Raw genomic sequence first — 20,044 nt, forward strand, 5'->3', positions numbered from 1 at the left:
AGAAAAGACTGAAAGCCTTTGTTCGGAGATTTGGCTCGAAATATAGGACACAGATGAACCTATCGACTGCAACATCCGGTCATAGCGCTGTAACCACGGGAGGTCGTAAAAACTTTTCTATTTCTAGACAGGAACTTGCAAGCATTCACGGAGATGTATCAAGAAGATTAAAAAACACAAAAATGATAATAAAGAAAAGCGGAACAATACAGCGTTCAGTCGAGAAGTATGCGGAGTATGCAAAAGAATTATCTTCGGAGGGTAGAAGTTCGGTAATGAATTTATCAAAATTTTCGAAAAAGAATTCAACGTTTGAAGTCAAAGTTTGAGATATCAAATACAGACCAACATATACTTGAGCATATTGTTTTAGAAGTTTATCAATGAGATATATCGATATGCTTGGTATCAGATGCTATTACTTTGGACCCGGTTCAGTAAGACTCGCGTTGACACTCGGACCAATTGAACATATGGTGTTTATCAGAGAGGATTCTACAACAATGAAACAATATTTGTGTGTATGTATTCAGCTTCAACTTCCTAGTCGAGGTATTCAGCCAAGTTATCTGTGCTGACATTTATAATGTACACTTAATTAGAATCATTTTCATAACAGCGTGGACAAGACCATTTCTTGGCGCGCTCAGGTTATCAATTGACTGGGTCAGATTAGGTGAATGTTCGTCTGTAACGCCCACTTGTCACATCGTACGTGTTATAGACATTTAAACTGTGTGGTCGCCAAAGGTTCTAAACGCCTAAATCAAATAATACGAATAACTAGCAGATGACTAAACCTTGTGTGTTGATTTAAATGTTGGATAATTATACTTAACCTTTCTTTTTCTCTTCTCGTGCACTGGGTCTGCATGTACTTTACTCTTTTTATTCTATTTAAATCCCCATTGGAAGGCCTCTGACAGACTGAGTGAGCGTAAAATCACTGTTATCGATAGCCGATGACAAACAAGTTAAAGGTAAATGATTCAGTATTATTACCAACATAAGTATTGCGGTTGTCCACGCTGTTATGAAAATGATTCTAAGAAACTCGGGGAAGAAGTTGTAAAACAAATAAAATACAGATTAACCAAATATAAAGAATAACAGGTATTTTTACTCTACATCTTCTTGACTTTACTTATTTTGGACTTTAATTTAACCTGGTCGAACAGACCTTAAGTTATTTAAAGTAAAACGAATCTGCCCTTAATAGTCTATAATCTATTATATAAAACGGTGCCCAATCAATGAATTAATATACAATACTAGTAAATGAACATAGTGCAAAATGTTAATAACGATTCTCTTATTTTCATTTCGTATTAGATTAGAACTTGTCTTGAAGTTGCCACTGAGAGACACTTGTGATAGATTTGGACACGTGAATTAGCCATGACTATCATGTTTATTTTCAAAGTTCACATAGTCAACTGACAAGGTACTTACTTATGATTAAGGTTTTCGTTTAGTAAAATTTAATTTTTGTTTCGTTTAAGGATGTACACAGGTGAAATTTTAAAAATCTAAAATAAACTTGATACTTTAAGTCAGGAGAGCATTAGTTAAGGAACAAAATAAGCTAAATATGTTGATAGGTTATGGAGCTCTTTTCGAGATGCTTATTATTTTTAAAATAGCGGGAAAAGACTGACTCGGACTTTTACCTTATATTTGCATTTGTATTATTTAGGTCTCAAATCGAGAGATACGAAATCTAGAATCTGCTTAAATTTTGGACATGACCTTTAATGAGCTATTGGAGTCTTGCATGAAAAGGAAAATGGGTGTTATGGGGCAAAATAATTTATCCTGTATCGTAGGGAAAAAACCAAGGAGTCCGAACATCTAACAAAGTTCCTAAATCTGACCTAAGTACATCCTTAAAACGATCAATTTGTTTTTGTTTGGTTCAGTTTCATGTTTATTTAGCTACGTTACGGTGCGCAAATTTGTTTAGAACTTTACGTTGGTTTACTTACGTTAATGGAAAGTTTGTTGGTTTTTATTGTTGCCTTGAAGGGTTTTGAAAATGTTTTAACTTGAAAAATGTAATTTACTGTAATTTTATAAATGAAGTTAGACGAGGTAAAATGTTGAATAAAACCATAGCCAACTATATGTATATATGTAACATAACGTCGTTTCAGTAGCCTCACACTGGGAGACGTGGTTCACTAAACAAAACCACAAAAGTCTGTAGTATCAATCTAAATCACTATTCTTACAGAAACAACATGACCTTTACGAGGACATACACTAACCCCAAGTCTTAGAACGAAGCAATGTTTCTACTTTTCAGTGGCGGATCCAGAAATTTTCATAAAAGGGGGAAGGCACTGACTGCATAAGAGGGGGCCGCTCCAGTCATGCTTCGGTGATTCCCTAAATAATCAACCAAATTTTCCCCACAAAAAACGGGGCCGGGCCCCCTGGGCCCCCTAAATCCGCCTCTGCTTTAACCTACGATTTACCAAGCAAGCAACGTAAGCAATGTCGAACAAACAATGACTGTCGTAACCAAGTAACAATTCTATTAATGTAAAGATATTGCACATTCGTTACTTTCTCCAGTCAAATGCATGGACGGATTTATATGCATTTACACACGCCTCGGTTAGCTTAAGGTCGTATATGTGCATTATTATGCTTTGAATAGGGTTAAATGGTCGCAAATTAAAGTGACACTCAAGATACTAGATACAATTGTTTTAAATTATTCACTGAATTGAAAACACTAAATGTTTTTGTATAATGTTACACGATTCGTAAAATTGAAATTTTAATAACTAGAAAAAATTATAATGGTTACCTAGGTCAAAAGGGAAAGGAAAAATCAAGTTTTGTGGAGGAAAAATAAAGGTAAGTTTCAAAAGAAAAATGTCTGCCATATGTCATATCAATTTAATAGATTTGGTTGCACTATAACTAGCCTCGATGAAATGGATATCATGTTTAGTTGTTTCAAACTGTTTTAACATGATTCATTACCAAAACACTACAAATATATATGATACAATAATATTTCTATCCACAAATACCTTTCCGAATTTAATCAAAACGGGCGTCTACAGCTGACATCAGACTGTTAACAAGTTGGGTAAGAAGCACTCAAAAGATTGTTAGATACAAAACAAGATTGTTTGAAAAACACGAGACTGTTGTAGTTTTTTTCTGATCTGAGGATAAAGTTGTACTTCAACACCTTCATGAAAAAAAAGCTAAGCGCGTACATCACATTTTTGTCTGACTCTCATTGACGTACGTATACCCAAAATATCCTGTAATATATTTTTAAATAGTTTGAAAAAAATTGAAAAGATAACGGTTTGATCTATTATTAAATAAGTTCTGGTCTCCACTCATATTCATATCGATTCAAAATCACTCTGATTCTAAGAAAAAAAATTCTCGTAAACTGACATTATCAAGATGTTTAATTTCTTCATTGACCACATATTTGTTTTGTTTGGAGGACGTGTTTTTCAACAAACAATTGGCATTCCCATTGGAACAAACTGTACTCTTCTTGCTGACTTGTTCCTTTATTGATATGAATGCTGACTTCATACAGGAGACCTTTAGGAAGAATGAAAAGAAGCTAGCATTATCCCTTAACTTCATGTTCCGCTATATAAATGACGTCCTCTCACTAAACAATTCAAAGCTTGGTGACTATGTTGAACGCATCTATCCCATTGAACTTGAAATAAAGGACATCACATATACATCCAAGTCTGCCTCATACCGGTAATTTGACTTACATCTAGAAATTGACAATAAGGGTCGGTTGGGAACAAAACTTTACGACAAAAGAGATGATTTCAGTTTCCCAATTGTGAACTTTCCATTTCTATGCAGCAATATTCCAGCAACGCCTACATACGGAGTAAATATCTCCCGGTTGATACGATAATCCACAGTATGATTTCCTTGATATGGGGTTGCAACTAACAAGAAATTTATTAAACCAAGAGTTCCAGGTGGTGAAGTTGAAATCATCCCTTCGAACATTTTACGGACGCCACTACGAATTGGTTGACTGTTATGGAATATCTGTTTCACAGATGACGCCTGGTGTGTTACAACTGTCGTAACCACAATCCCGTCATCTTTTTTTAAATCAATAAATAAATCAATTTTATTTCAAGAAGATAATCCCATTAGTTATAAAACTTATCTTTTTCCTGGGTGCCACATGTGGAATAGGATATACTTACCCTTCTGGGACACCTGAGATCATTATCCGGTTTTTGATGAGATTCGTGTTGCTAAGTCTTTAGTTTTCTGTTGTGTTTTGTGTACTTTTGTTTATCTTTTTATCATATTTCGTTTTTGCCACATGGCGTTGTCATTTTGTTTTCGAATTATGATTTGTATATCCCTCACCTCTCTATACAATTTCAAAATAAATTCATGACAACAAGTCGATCGTCCGAAAAATCTTTGTATTGGATTAAAGAACATTTTCATAAGATGAAACAGAACTTATTGAAATTGTACTGCTTTTCTATTCTAAGTTTTCTAATTTCACTAATAAAACAAACACCCCGACGATGAATTGAGATAATATAATTTGTATTGCCAATTAGCACACATGAGAATCAACCATTAACAAATAATATACATACACATACAAGAATATGCCAAATAAACATTTAACCATTATATATACAGAAATATTGTGCACATTATTTTTTTTGTGTATCATCAGACATGATTGTATTGTCTGATAGGGAGTCGACACCTACTTTTCTATAAGACGTTTCAACGAAGTCTCCAATTTAACAAGCAGGTTCAGTGTTGGGGCTCAGAATGTGAACTATTTAGTTTATTTATTGAATTAAGATCTTTTAAAAAATATTTACACATTCTCTCTTAGATAATATAAACATATATCAGAACGTATTGATAAATTAATATCAGAATCGAAAAAAGAAGTGATAATCAGTCTCTAAATTTTTCCAAAGCCTTTGTTCGCTAGTGATGTTCATGAACTTATTACTTCAAAGCCTTTGTTCGCTAGTGATGTTCATGAACTTATTACTTCAAAGCCTTTGTTCGCTAGTGATGTTCATGAACTTATTACTTCAAAGCCTTTGTTCGCTAGTGATGTTCATGAACTTATTACTTCAAAGCCTTTGTTCGCTAGTGATGTTCATGAACTTATTACTTCAAAGCCTTTGTTCGCTAGTGATGTTCATGAACTTATTACTTCAAAGCCTTTGGACGGATCAATATGGCCACAACTTGGATAATGAATGATGACATAAGACAAACCCTGACGAGGTTTAGGACAGACACTAAACTGGACCCCTGTTGTGTTCACTTATCGCTACACTAACCTTCGGAGAGAAGCTTTAGATGGAATGGCGGACCAGTTTAGGACAGACACGTGATTATGTGGCGGGTTTAAACTGGAGTTTAATATGAATAAAAGGAGATGTGTGATAAACATTAAATTATTACTAAACGACACAAAATATACAAAGAAATAAGGTCAACATATGGTCTTCCAAAACTGATAAACAATCGAAATCAAAATACTGAAGTACTGAACATCGGATGACCGCATGATCTTCTGAATGGTCCGACAAGCACTTGTCTCAGAAAAAAAATCACATCTCTATACCCGAAGTGAGGTTAACGTACAGATATAATTTTTTTCTTGGACAAGTTCGTGCGTGGATGATAAATTAATGACAGGGAATTCAACCTCACCGTAATGACTATTATATTGTAGTGATACAAATCAGTATACTCTGGTTTATTGTTATATATTATATTAATACTTGTATATTACAGTTACATGTAGATATAATTTTCATGCATTTGTATATCATTCTATTCTACTATATTTATAATAGTGCAGTACAAGTGCATGGTGGACACTCTTCTGTAATAATTCGATTTTTCTAATAGAATGGATTTGAGTAGGCATTCGTATTTTCCCGCAAAAAATGTTTAATCAGCCATGCAGAGTTATCGTTCCTTTAGATTGCAAACGTTCTTGAGATATTCTTCCGCATGCGTGTGCATAGAATTAATGATTTTTTACTTATATGTATATGCATACAACAAAACATTTTAATATTATTAATTTATCTTCTTTGAAAAGTATTTGATGAGTATTCATTGAAGAAATAAATTTATAACAAGCGATAAGGAATGTTAGTTTGCACTTGATGATGTCTACGTATTCATCATGTTTATAGATCGGTTAAAAACCCAAAACGAATGTTACGTAATGGAAATCTAGGCGAAGCAATACACCGGAATGCCCTCACAATCATCCGCTGTAAAAATCAATTTATATAAATTGCATAAGTCCGAAGCGATTTTCTGGATTTATTTCATCAGGAACACTCGAAGTCGAATATTTGAAAGCCAAGAATGTATAAGAACCGAAACAGTCCAGGAGCTATATGATCAAAAAGGACATAAAAACAATAAATATTTGACAAGTATCTAAATAACATGCTACGCTCTTAATTGTCACGACTCTAGAAAAGTTGTGACTGGAATAAAAACACAGACTATCAAAGTTCTGCCATCAACCCTAACTCTCAATTAAGACAAACAGTAAGGTAAAATATTACAACTTTAACTTTGGTACTTGACTTGGAAAAAGAACATCAAAATACTCTTGAGGCAAATATATACAACACCTGAATGTGAAGATTTAAAGACTACTTTTTTTAAATTCCTTGTTTATAAGAGTGCAAAACAAATCGGCTATTAGTAGTGCACAGTTCGAACCCACTGGTTCATCCAAAGTCGGTTGAATTACCACCCAACAATACTCAACCGATACTTTAAATTAATAAACAAAATTTGACAAGTACGTTATTTGTAAAATTTTGTTAAGTTGATAATGATATCAACACAGACTTCCGGTGTACTAATGGATACTATCTGTGCATGCGGCTATTAGTTGTGTACTTACATTGTGTATGGTTGTGTTTTTTATGCTGTGTTTGTCATTTGCTGCCTCGTTGACTTATTATCAAAATCTACTTTATATTCAAAATGAAACTACTATAACAATAGTAGTCTCAGATTCAATTGGTCTGTGCAAAAAACTTCTGAAAGTGACATGTATGAAGACATTCTTACAATTTCTGTCAAAGTTTAGTGCATTTGTGGTACTAACTTTTCTGCTGTGTCTGGTGACTTTTAGCTCCTGTTGTAAAACAGAGAGGCAATTCTTGTAAATAAAGATGTTTATTTGTTGAAATCAGTAACCATTCAAAACTTAAATTGTTACCATGCAGGCTTGTTCTCAGGATCACTGATCTCTCAACTTTCTCCCTTTTTCAACAATCAAATGGTTCCTTGTACTGCTCCCTTGACAACAACCGATTTTACTTGTTTGGTCAATAATCATGTCAGGGTGACAAGTGTTCTAAATAAAATCCACACATGAGTGGCACAAATGGTAGTATAACAAACCCCTTAATTATTGTATACGGATAGTAATCCAAATTCAACAATTTAGCACTTGCATAACATTTTGTTCTTTTTAGCTATACTAGATCATCAAATCAGATGTCCTATTTCTTTTTCTTTCTTCTTTTAAGAATAAATATTCAAAAATAATGTATCATTCCAAAGGAGAAAGTTTAGAAATAAAATACAAATTTAAGCTTTAATGTCCTTTTACCCAAATTGTGAAACATACATTTTATTTGGTCGTTTGATATAACACATTGGTTGTAAAAATTACTAGGATACTCTCTATCTGCCATTTGTCCTTTAGGTTAACAGAATAGTCGCATTTAATGCTTGCATATATCACAATATGTATATATGCTCTACCAATAGGAGTAACGACACATGTAAAACATACAAGGTTTTAACATTTTTACCTCCAGTCTTTAGTTTTCTAAATAAAAATAAGGTGTGTGGTATGTGATTGCCAATGAGACAACTATCGACCAAAGTTAAAATGTAGTGGATGTAAGCATTTATATAGGCAATTGTACGTCCTTCAACAATGAGAAACACCCATACAGTATAGTCGGCTATAAAAAAAGCCCCGACATATAAAATATGAAACAATTCAAGGAAACTAACTGCCTAATTTATATTCTTTTTTTTTTACGAGAATCAAATATGACAGTCATGAACCAACGACTACCACTGAACTATAGGCTCCTGACAGGCAAATAAAGAATGTGACAGGGTTAAACATATTTAAATGCGCCAACCCTCCCCTATCCTAGGTGGCGTAACGGCATAACATAAGAACAAACGAAAAAACAATAAATGAAAACAAAATATGACAACAAACGACTACCACTGAATAACAGGCTCCTGACTTTGGACAAGCCCATACAGAATGTGATGGAATTAAACATGTTTGAAGGCGTCAATATTCCCCCTAATATGTTGTGTTTAGCTTGCTGTTGTTTGTCTTTTTTTCGTTTGTCGTTGTTTGCTATTGATTTGTCAGTTTGTTTTCGACTTATTAGTTTGAATGTCCCTTTGGTATCTTTCGGCTCTCTTTTACAACTTATGGACTGTTGACAGACGTTATGCGTCTCCATGTTTCAGAATCCATTTTTAAACAAAAAGCATGATATTTAAAGTATCAAAACTCAATCAAATAAGAATAGATAATAGGGGAGCGGATTTAGGGGTGTGGATAGGGGCCGGGGTCCCCCTTATTGGACCGTATACATGAGGTTATTGCATAGACTTTTACATGTCCCACCCTTAATGTCGCCCCTTTCAAAATCCTTCATATAGGATGTGAATAATACGTCAGTGAGACATCAACACATCGACACCATGCAAGAACGTAAGTCATATGTAATAGTAGTCTTTAACATTAGGCAGATGTCTATACAATATGAAGAGTTTTAAAATTGTAACTGAGTATCAAGTGTGGAAAAAGTGAGTTCTTTAAGAGCATTAAAGTGCGTTAATGTATTCACAAAAATTGACAAAAACGGTAATGTCTGTAATTCCATAAAACATGAAAAATACAACAATTGCCAAAAAATTAGGATGGATAATGCTTCATTCACAATTCATTCCTGATCCCGCTTAGGAAATGATATCGAGTTGGCTTGCATACATGTAACTATTCATTTAAAAGTAATCTTCAAGTCATTATTTTGTTTTTCATTTCAGGGGGTCATTATGACAACGAAAATCAAACCCATACGTCAAATTGAGGATTTGACTAAAAAAATAGAATGTCCGCAAAAAATACAAAACCAATTATCCAAAGAGGCTGGAGAAACAATGTACAACCACCATACAATGCTACATGCTGAAAAGGAACGAGAGAAAAAAATAGCACAAAGTGATGAGGGGGGTGATACCAAAATAATACATGCTGGTAACCTACCAACCATGCGAATTGATATCCGACCCGTAACTGCACCCGGAAAGGTGTCTCCGACTAACCAGCCCAAGCCAACTATTCCTGCTAGACCACAAACTGTACATGAGGAACGTCATCCAAACGATTCAAAACGTCCGAAAACATCTAAAGGAAAAAATGCATGGGGAAATGCTTTCCAGAAAATAAAAATAGTTCAAAGTATATCTGGTGGAATACAGATTGAAGGTGCAAGACCTAGTCGATTACAAAGACGGCAGCCGACATATCAATCGCCCCCATATGCATTCATTAAACCTAAAAAGATAGATGTTAAGCAACCGGATTTTCCTTTAAAGCAAGCAGAGTTTTGGGCTGAAAAGTTTAAGGAATTAATAAAATTATGGGATAAGGACGAACCCTTGAAAAAACGACTTCGAGATATTTTACCAAGGCCCGAAAACCGGTCAAATAGAAATTTTGCTCCAGCACATCACAGATATAACGAATTTATGAAAAATCATGGAGCAAAATATAAATGGGCTTTTATTAAAACTGATTCTCCAATGGCAGACGAAGAATCTGACAAGAGATTAAATTATGTACCAATTCGACATTTTGAACTGGCGGAAATACAAGATGATATGCATAAGCGGCAAAGAGAAATTAGTATGATCTTACAACGAAGCAATACTATTCATCGGGAAGTCCAATCTTTAACAAGACTTAAAAAGCAGATTTACGAACCCGATATCTATTAGTAACAATTCCAAGATACAATGAAATCATAATAATAAAAAATGATTATAGATATAAATATTTTAAATTTATCGCATGTATTCAGAAGTCAACCAACAGTCTGGTGATGCGATCAAGCCATAATTTATTTCTCATCGTTACATTTTTCGAAGCCATCATAGGCTCATGATTACCAAAAAAAATATCCTAGATAGAGGTTGACATGTGACTTTGTCAAACTCTAAATGGTCTCGAGGATAGATATGGTCAATTAAAACCCAACAAAGACGACCAAAAGTCTGCCGTCAACACCATATTCATTAATTGAACAAAATCCGCAAGAAATAAACAATAAAACCGCTGACGAGGTTTCTGACTTGGGACAAGGGCATTCACGTGTGCTAGGATTAAATAAGTTTAGGTCGATACTCAATACACTGCCTTTTTACTTACAAAAGGTACAAATATTAAACACTTAAAACTGGTCTTTACTCAATAACAATGGTAAATATAGACGACCAAAACAAAAACACAGCTTTTTTACAAGTAAAGATTTTTAACTAAATGATTAAACAGCTTGATACAACACTGTCCAACCCAAGGCTATGCGGAGGGTTGAGCGCTCACAAATGTGTTTAACCCTAGCGGAAGCGTAGTTCTTATGGTTAAATCTTAACCCTGTTACATTATTTATATGACTATGTCAGAAATCTGTAATTTAGTGGTCGTATTTGCTGTCCGTTTATTGTTTTTTTTAACATTTTCTCTTTTGAATTGTTTCACATTTTGCCATGTCGTGTCCTTTTATATCTTACAATACGATATGCATGGGTTTTGATCATTGTAGAAGGTCGTACGGTAATCTACTAGTATTATATTGTTTGTTTACACCCTCTTTCTTTTGTCTCTGGTGGATAGCTGTCTCATTAGCAATCATACCACATCTCCTTATTGTTTTATAGAAAAGTAATAATCTAACCGAGACTCTAACTTAAATATACTTATGTTGTAATGTATAAGTAATAAACTGGAAGAAGTTTATCTTGTGATCACAGACATCCCTCGCCAATATGAATTGACATCTAAATACAAGAGACATCAAGGGTCATTACTCTTGATTGGAAGATGTGAACTCAATGAAAATCGAGCATATTAAAGTAATTGTGATACTTTTTGAAGGAAATGCATTCACCAATGACCTGTAGACGTACACCTTCCTTGTAGATCAATGTTGAATTCAATAACTATAAAGTAAAAATCAATTCAAATAAAACATTTAGTGAGGTAATAATATCAACGATAAGCATATATTCGAAATGATATTTGTCAGAAACTTTTACGTATGATTCTTTTAATAAAGGATAAATATCACTTCATAACTTATAAGATATGTTTTTAAATATGAATATGGTGAAATGTGGGATAAATGTACACCAATAAGATAACAAAACAACGAATAAAAAAATAATCAACAGACATCTACAAAAGACAAGTGTCTGTAGTCCCTCTGTAATGCTCAAAATCTGCCCTACTCTAGAAAATTGGGTTTAAAAATAGATTTATAAATATCTGCCATTAACACCAGATCCCCATTAAGCTATTGAGGTTCCTGACTTCAGAAATAAAACATTGAGATATGATGACGTCAGACGACAGCTAACGAGGTTCCTGACTGCAGAAATAAAACATTGAGATATGATGACGCCAGACGACAGCTAACGAGGTTCCTGACTTCAGAAATAAAACATTGAGATATGATGACGTCAGACGACAGCTAACGAGGTTCCTGACTGCAGAAATATGGTAAAACTACCGTACGGTGACATGTAGTTTTCTATGTCCTCTTTCTGTGTCAGTTTGGTTACTTGTCTCATTGGCAATCATACCATTACTTCTTTTTTTTATAGTTACTTAAGAATAAAATAACAAATTAAATACTGTTTTGAACTTCTTTAATGTAAATTGTCGACTATTTTTGCAAGTCATTTACCTCAATGACGGCTAAAAGAAAGTAATCATTTACTGAATAGTTGGCTTTGTTCAAAATTTCTTCGAGAAAAGACCCTATAATTGAATCGAGATGGTCCTGCTTATTTCCTGTTATATTCACCAATCAGTTGATATCAACGGCTCATATTTTTTCATCAGCAATTGTCTGTCGCAGTCTATGAATGTCTGCTAATGTTTGGTTGGACATGCTTGGGATTTCATCTGATAAATATTTGTAAATTTGGAACGCACTGCTTTTCCTCATAAGAACACGTCTCTCACTGTTTGATGGAACTGTACATTTGTTAAATTTCACTTCAAGATAATCGTTTCTGTCTGATTCTCCATTTATTCTGCTAGAGCACTTATTTGGTTTGACCATAATATTAGGTAGCGATTGACGGCGACGCTCTGTTTGAGACGGAACTTTCAATTGCACATACTCAATGTCATGTTGAATAGAAGCGCGCCGACGCTCCAGTCGAGACTCAGGGAAGATTTCTGTGTTGTTATGCTTCAATTTATCAATTGCTAGTAATTCCAACCGTGTTGATTGAATAGATCCTCTTCTAGAAGTTTTGCAGTTACTTTTTTTCATTTGTGTTGTCGATATGATTGGTGTTGTCGATGTGATCGGTGTTGTCGATGTGATTGGTGTTGTCGATATGATTGGCGTTGTCGATATGATCGGAAGAGACTTGCGTCGTTGTATTAATCTACTTGGGAACATCTCAGAAACTAACTCATCAGACACGGTGTCGGAATCTTCATCATTTGATGAAGGCATATTATTAGTCATAGGTTCACAGGACTTCGGAGTCGAATTCGTGGTTCTATTTTCCTCAGATTTAGGTGTGTTAGTCGTTCTTTCATCTTTTGAAATATCAAGCTTTTGTTTAAGTTCGTATCTTATTCTCGGTAAATCTTCTAAGCGTATCACATTCTTTGGTAGTATTTTCTCCCGATTATTATTATTATTATCTTCAGATTTATTCTTCCGTATAGGGTTTGTTTTAAGCATCATCCTGGCCTTCAACACCACAGCAGAAGGTTTATCCCAGCCTTTGTTTTGAGAAAGGTCTAACTCTTTGTCTGAATTTAATGAACACTTTGACAGCTCTCTTTTTAACAATTTCATATCTGTTTTCAGTTGAGAAAATGCTCTCCTCTGATCCTTGGTTATTTTGTTAACTTTGTAGATTAATTCTTTGTCCAATACATCATTTAAACCAGACAGCCTTTTATGCAGCCTAACTCTGACACTCATGTCTTCGTCCATATTCCTATATGAATATGTTTTCATACTCATTCTAAGTCACGTTTTATAATCTTTATAAAACAAAAAATGTGTGAAAAACAACTTTGCGGACCTTGGAACAGATTTATGACATACTAATCAATTACGTTTGGACAGTTGGTGGCGTGCTTGCAAACGTGAGCCGAAAATTAAACAATGTTTCCAATTTGTGTGTGTGTTTTGTCACTTAATCGGGTTTAATCTGGTTTATTACTATTAGTTTGCATAACTTGCAGTTTTACGAGTTGTCTGTCAGTATTGAACGTGTGTACATTTAAAAAAATGGAATTTTGAATGTTTAGGTAATTAGAATAAAAAAAGTTCCACAACTGAAAGATGTTTTTAACTTTTGTTATGTTTTACCTTTTAGCTAAAATATCAAAATCCCAAACACTCAATTCTGAATTTAAAAACGTTACACGGACCACTTACTAGATAACAATTACAATTTAACGTAACTTGTCGAATTAACCAAAAACGAATACTCAATCCGAACGAACTGTATTTGAAATGGATTGTCCTTCATGACAGTGTTTGTGAAATGATTTAAAAAAAAATGTAAATGCCTATCGGCGACGATGTCTGGTTATATGATTAAATAATCCGTGCTACAGCCAGTTCAAGTTCATTGTCTGATAAGAATGTTCAATATCACTGCGTAGTCTCATCTTCTGTCTAGTTCTATATAAAGTTTACTGAAAAATTATTTTTGAATGATAACCAAAATCAACGAATTTCTTAATACATAATCGTTCATGCACTTGGATGGATGGAAAAATGTCCAGTGGCAAACAATACATGCATATCAGAACGAGAAAATGTTAATACGATATGGTGAATTCTGTTTTTGTATTAGACCGACATGCCGCGTCTGATATTCATTGTGCTAGTTCACAGGGTACCAGTCCGCAGGAAGACTTATCAACCTACTCTGATACATTATTATGACTCCGAGGAGACTAGTCTGTTTGTTCTTGCTCAGCCTTCATGCTGCCTGCTTAGAGGAAATGCAGAGAATTCGAAACCACAACCTCCCGCACTGGTAAGGCGGCTCGACATGCTTCCACGATACCAACGATGTCGGCGGTCGATGCACTTTGCAGATAGCCTAATATCTCGAATTATGTCTTTTATAGGAATGTAGAGGCATGGAGTGTGTAGAAAAAAAAAACGTTTTAACAAAAAAACTCGCAGCTGAAAGTTTAATACAAAATAGTAGATTTTTAAAGGCACTTGCATTTTTGATTTATGCTAACGATTTTGGCCCAGTAAATAGTCTTGTCTCCGTCTTTGAAAGAGAGTTGGTGTACGTGTCTATGTGTGTTTAGGAGGTCATTACCGAATTCAGTCTATAACTTAATTTCTGTGTAAATGTAAAAAATGATAATTAAGACAAAGAATGATATATAAGTTTAAAGATAACTACCAGAATTGTGCCATAACACTGATTTGAGTTAAATAAGATCTCTGGATATTTTATCTTTGGTACTGAGAAACATTTTCTTTTTCATCAGTACCGGCAGAGACATATACTATTGTATTATATGTCTATGGTACCGGCTAGTTTAATACTTTTTGTGACAATCGCTATATCATGGACGCATCTATACCAAAGTAATCGATATATATCACTAAATTAAAACTGGTAAAAGAAGCATCTTATATTTAGAATGATTTTGCACTTGTTCGTGCCGACAAAAAAAGCTTTGTTTTAAGTCTATACCAAAAATCTATATTTCCAATTTTACTGGTGTTACCAGGTTTGCCCCTTCAAAAAAGCTTCATATGATAATTGTTAGATCAGGAGAAAGAAGGGTGCATTAAGTGATTTTTTTTTCCAAATTTGTAATAGACGGGTGTCTTTTTGAATCCACTACATTCATAGTGAATATGGTTGTAATTCGACGAGGAATAAAGCACGGAATGTAATAACTGAATAGATCTGGATATACATGCAGATAGTTCGACCAGTGGCGTCACTGGAGTAGACTGAAAAGGCTATACATGTCAGGGGAGGGGCCATTGCGCACCGTTTTGAAAGTGAAAAGCAAAAACAAAACATTTCTAGTCTAATAGTCTAGAAGTTGCCGGGAAAGAGTACTCTTTCATTTTCTTTTTTTTTAATTCCCATTATAGTTTTACCCTAAAAGTGTCACGGTGCAGAGGCCGCGGATTTAGGGTGGGGGGATCATGGCCCGGCCCCCTTATCATTGGAACTACATTTTAAAAAAATAACGGATTTTGGAAAAAAAGGATGAGGGCTGAAAAAATTGTTCTGTCCCGAGTACCTCCTGAGAGTACCTCAATATCAGTGGAAAAGTCAAAGTGCATGGACTCAAGGATTTGTATAGTAAGTCTTACTATACAAAAATCCTTGATGGGCTGTATAAATTTATGTGACTGTCATTTGCAGACACTGACCGTTTGAGGCCATTAAGACACGCCTATCGCTAGCCTAATACTACTTTTTGAAATTCGAAAAGAAATATACACATTTACGCAACGCGGCGACCGACATCAACTTATTTCTAACTAATTCATAATATTGAAAAACGCGCACTTTTCATTCAAGGGAACTAACTCTAAAATAACAATCGAAACTCCTCTGACACTTTCCTTGACCATTCAGAAAGCTTGATGTTGCTAGCTGACGTCACTTACAGAAATTTTAGGAAATTTTAAGGTAAAAAGCACACTTATTGAAAACTGCGATAACCTTAAATTGACATACATTCTAATAGTTATTTTAAATCAATGGCATTCTCTCAATTCTTTTGTTTGAACATGAAAAGACGTTGTGAAACATGTAAACATGGTAAAGGTGTTGAATACCATGATCTGCAAAACGTAAAAGTGTAATAAACATCCACATCGAGCTAAAATGTACTTTCACGTCAGAAAATAATTTAAAACAACTAGGCCTAAAGTGTAGAACGTACTACATATTTCTTAAACAATAAGCATTTTGCATGCGAAATTATTCATTGATTTTCTGATAATGTTGTTGACAAAACGGCTAGGCATCCTATATATCTATTTTACTGTGTTTGCCATTTTGATTCTCAAGATAAATAAAACTTCTTATGCAGATATTAGTAAGATTAAAATCAGTATATATTTATCAGTTGCTGATTACAGATGTGGATCCAGGATTTTGAAAAAGGGTGTCCCAAAAATACAATAATGTTAGGAGTGGGACAAGTAAAAAGTATGCATTAACCTAGTCCAAATAATTTTGATGTCTTGAAAGGCTATTTTAAATTTTTTTTCTGTGACACCTTCCTCACAGAAAAAAATTAAAATAGCCTTTCAAGAAGTCATAATTATTTGGACTAGCATTAACCATATGATGCAGTCCGGTAAATTCGCCCACATAAGGCTTTGATTGTATGTATTTCTGCTTAATTATATACAAATTGTATCAAATTTAATATAAATCGATTCACTTACAAATCAACTTTGAGAAGTATATCTCATTTCCCAAAAAATATCTGAAATAAAATTTAAAATCAACAAAACAAGTGGGTCGATCATCAGTGTTTTTATCGGAAATGTGTTTGTCCGGTAAATCCGCCCATGCACAGTAAATATGTATGGAGGGCCAGTTTATCACAAATTTATGAAAGGAAAAGGTGATCTATTTATTAATAGACCACTTATAAAGAGATTCCAGATAATCCCAAAAAAAATTTCAAGTCAGAAATGAGTTTTGTAAGCAATAACATGATAATCGTTAGCTTTAGGAACTGTATTATATATATCACTAGATATTTTCATAATTATAAAAGATTTTCTATAAAATTTGACATGCAGTGATGATAAGTACAGTTCCTATGAATAAAATAGAAGACGAAATATTCACCGAAGTGACAATTACAGAAGAAATGGGAGTGGGTGGAACTACCGGACACTACTGTATATAGATCTCCATAAGTGGAGCACCCCCCTCCCCCATCCATGTGAGCATCATTTGTTTATGATAATTCAACAAAATATACAACTGTCCAGTTAAAAACTTTAAAAGTTGTGTTTGAAATTGTGTCTTGTCAGAATCATATCTGCTGACATAGTTTTTATTTGCTTAATCAACTATATATACCAGTTGAAAATGAAACTTTATTTCATTTTGAAAACATTTCAATACAAAGATCCTGCTTTAAATTTTACAAATATATCCCAGCAAAAAGGTAAACTGTAATATGAATTTAAAAATTTCAAATCTAAAAATTTTGTTCTATATATTCTTTTAAAATGATAATTAAAACATATCTGCGATAACTGGTGTATGCACAGTAATGGATGAAACAAATTATTCCATATGTAATAATGACCTAATTCTTTAATTTACTTACATGTATGTATCAGACAATAAAATAAAACTTCAAACCGAACTCCATAAAATGACAGAGCTGAATTTCTGGACAGGTGTCCCACACATAGCAAAGGTGTAAAGTTAAGAATTTTGCAACAAAAACATCAGTTCAGTGATAAAGGCCTAATTCAAATGTATGATAATGTGTTTTGTGTCAACCCCTATAACAAAATAAGTTTTCAAATAAAACACTTTGGCCTAGGGCAATCAAGTAAATATATATTTGTTATTATAGGATATAAAAGTGCTATATATATATATAGATATAAAATAAGAAGATGTGGTACGATTGCCAATGAGACAACTATCCAGCAGACTCCAAATGACTAGGATTTAAACTGTTACAGAGTTTTTCTCCTCGTATTTATAATTAAAATTGTTCAGAAGCTTTTTCCAAGTTTTCTATTGGCAGATTGTTAGGAAAACAATAGTGAAATATCAAACATGCACTGCCTATTTGATAAGAAAAATCATATATATATATATATATATATATATATACATGTATATGTTAATAGAATATGAAAAAGGAAACTTTTCATTACATCTACTGTAAAAATTAAAAAAATCATGTGTCCATGTATGTAAATGAAATATATCTGCACTGGATGTTCTGTGATAGTCTGTTTTCTGCTCTTTGGTCGGGTTGTTGTCTCTTTGACACATTCCCCATTTCCATTCTCAATTGTCTTTTTGTTTCATTAGCAAGATTTCTTTAGAACATGCATGATGTAATTGATATAAACCTGGAGGCTACCAACTTATACTATACAATTGTCTATGATGAATATATAAAGGTGCAAGCCCTGTGTGTGCCCATTGTACCTATGTGTATCATATGTTCATTTATACCTTTATACCGTTTCGATTCCTAACATCACTGAAGAGACATTAATTGTCGTAATCCGTATATGGTGTACTAATTTTTGCACCTTTTGTTTCCGGTAAACCATCTTTTCCGCAAGTTTATTGTTTTCTGTTTGGTATTAAATTAATAAATAAGATCCCTTTTGTTACATCTGGTGATCCGTTTATTTGGCAATTGTCAATGGCAGTCAGCAGGGTTAAAGAACATCCGTTGTTCGACCTGCTAGTCAAATGCGTTTTGTTAAAATATACTTTTTCACTTTTTTGGTCTTTTGGAAAATGTTGTTTGTGCTGTATTTAGACCCCTCTACCAAGAAATTTGTTTTGCATGCACACGTATAAAAATTGCAGTTTTTATCCAAGCAATCATAGGTTTGAACGTTGTTTTCAATTTAGACTTGTTTATATGTTCATTTATATATATACCGGTATATATATAAAATAGACACCTAAATTGCAACCCATTGGAAGCTGAGAGGTTTTGTTGATGTTTGATGTTAGTCACACATAATAGACTTCAAGGAGGGGTTCGATTCCCAGTGTCAGAAGGCATATAAAAATTACAAAAGTTAAAGGTAAATTTTTAAATTAATTCCATTAGAGAACAGAAATTAGTAGATTAACCAATTCAAACTTAATGAAATTAGGCACACAAAGTAAACAATTGAATATAATTTGGTAAGTCCATTTCAGCGACAGATTTAGGAAGCGTTGATTCTAGAAAAAGAAACCACAGTAAATGAAAAGGCTGACATCATAGCAATGGTTTAGATGTTGATATGGTCAAATGATATGGTCAAAGGTTACAAATTTTCAATTTGATTTCTGTCCTGACTCCTATTTACTTTTTATAGACCTTTTATTGTTTACCAGTGTCTGTCTGTCCGTTAACACTTCGTACATTAACTCAAATTCACTATAACCAGTTCTATTACTTTACTAGTATTAAGTAACACAAGACTGGAATTGACAGAAGAAATCTCCCTTTGGAACTTTGACCCTAAGATTTAAGGCAATTCCTTGTTTAGTTGAGAAAAGGATGAAATTGAATTTTCAATCATCTAAAAATGATTCTCAATGGTAATTATCTGTATAAAAAGTATATATTTAGCTATAATACTATGAAACTACAACAAGTCATTACTATTATGTGTATAAATAAGCTAAACAATTATATTGCCCAGTATTACTTGTTTCTAGGAGTATTGCCCAGCCTGGGAAAACCCTGGGCCCAGGTAATACTTTGTTAACCCTGCAATGTTTGGTTATGATAATGAAAAAAAGCTCCATTCTATTTCAACAATTTCAACAATTTCAGCTTCATAGTTGTAATAATTTGTTAAGCATTTGACAATTTGCATCTCTGGTTCTCAGGTTAACTTAGGTTTCCTATATTTGATATTAAGGAAATTTTTACACAAAGTTTTGTTTCATAATGATTATTGAC

The 20,044-nt window shown here is 33.6% G+C and overlaps 4 protein-coding genes across 8 annotated transcripts in view; 3 read left to right on the forward strand and 1 right to left on the reverse strand.

Moving 5' to 3' along the window:
- LOC127737152 (uncharacterized) overlaps positions 1-1,127 on the forward strand; it is a 1,902-nt gene extending 775 nt beyond the window's left edge. The window contains exon 1 of the mRNA XM_052247685.1: positions 1-1,127. This exon is cut by the window's left edge and continues 775 nt beyond it. Coding sequence (XP_052103645.1) covers positions 1-329 — 329 coding nt within the window. The 3' untranslated portion in view covers positions 330-1,127.
- The window catches only part of LOC127698854 (aftiphilin-like), a 538,231-nt gene that overhangs the window by 274,469 nt on the left and 243,718 nt on the right, over positions 1-20,044 (reverse strand). The window lies entirely within an intron of this gene.
- On the forward strand, positions 2,714-10,163 carry LOC127698899 (uncharacterized). Its single transcript, XM_052202629.1, has 2 exons — positions 2,714-2,865; positions 9,142-10,163. The coding sequence occupies exon 2, from the start codon at positions 9,151-9,153 to the stop codon at positions 10,093-10,095; it is 945 nt and encodes a 314-aa protein (XP_052058589.1). The 5' UTR covers positions 2,714-2,865; positions 9,142-9,150; the 3' UTR covers positions 10,096-10,163.
- The window catches only part of LOC127698874 (uncharacterized), a 101,630-nt gene continuing 97,572 nt past the window's right edge, over positions 15,987-20,044 (forward strand). For all 5 annotated transcript variants that reach the window (XR_007980973.1, XM_052202580.1, XM_052202584.1 and 2 more), the window contains exon 1: positions 15,987-16,041. The gene's annotated coding sequence lies outside the window, so the exon portion shown is untranslated. The remainder of the gene's footprint in view (positions 16,042-20,044) is intronic.

The sequence above is a fragment of the Mytilus californianus genome, unplaced genomic scaffold (genome assembly GCF_021869535.1).
Source record: "Mytilus californianus isolate M0D057914Y unplaced genomic scaffold, xbMytCali1.0.p SCAF_4, whole genome shotgun sequence".
Lineage (NCBI taxonomy): Eukaryota > Metazoa > Mollusca > Bivalvia > Mytilida > Mytilidae > Mytilus > Mytilus californianus.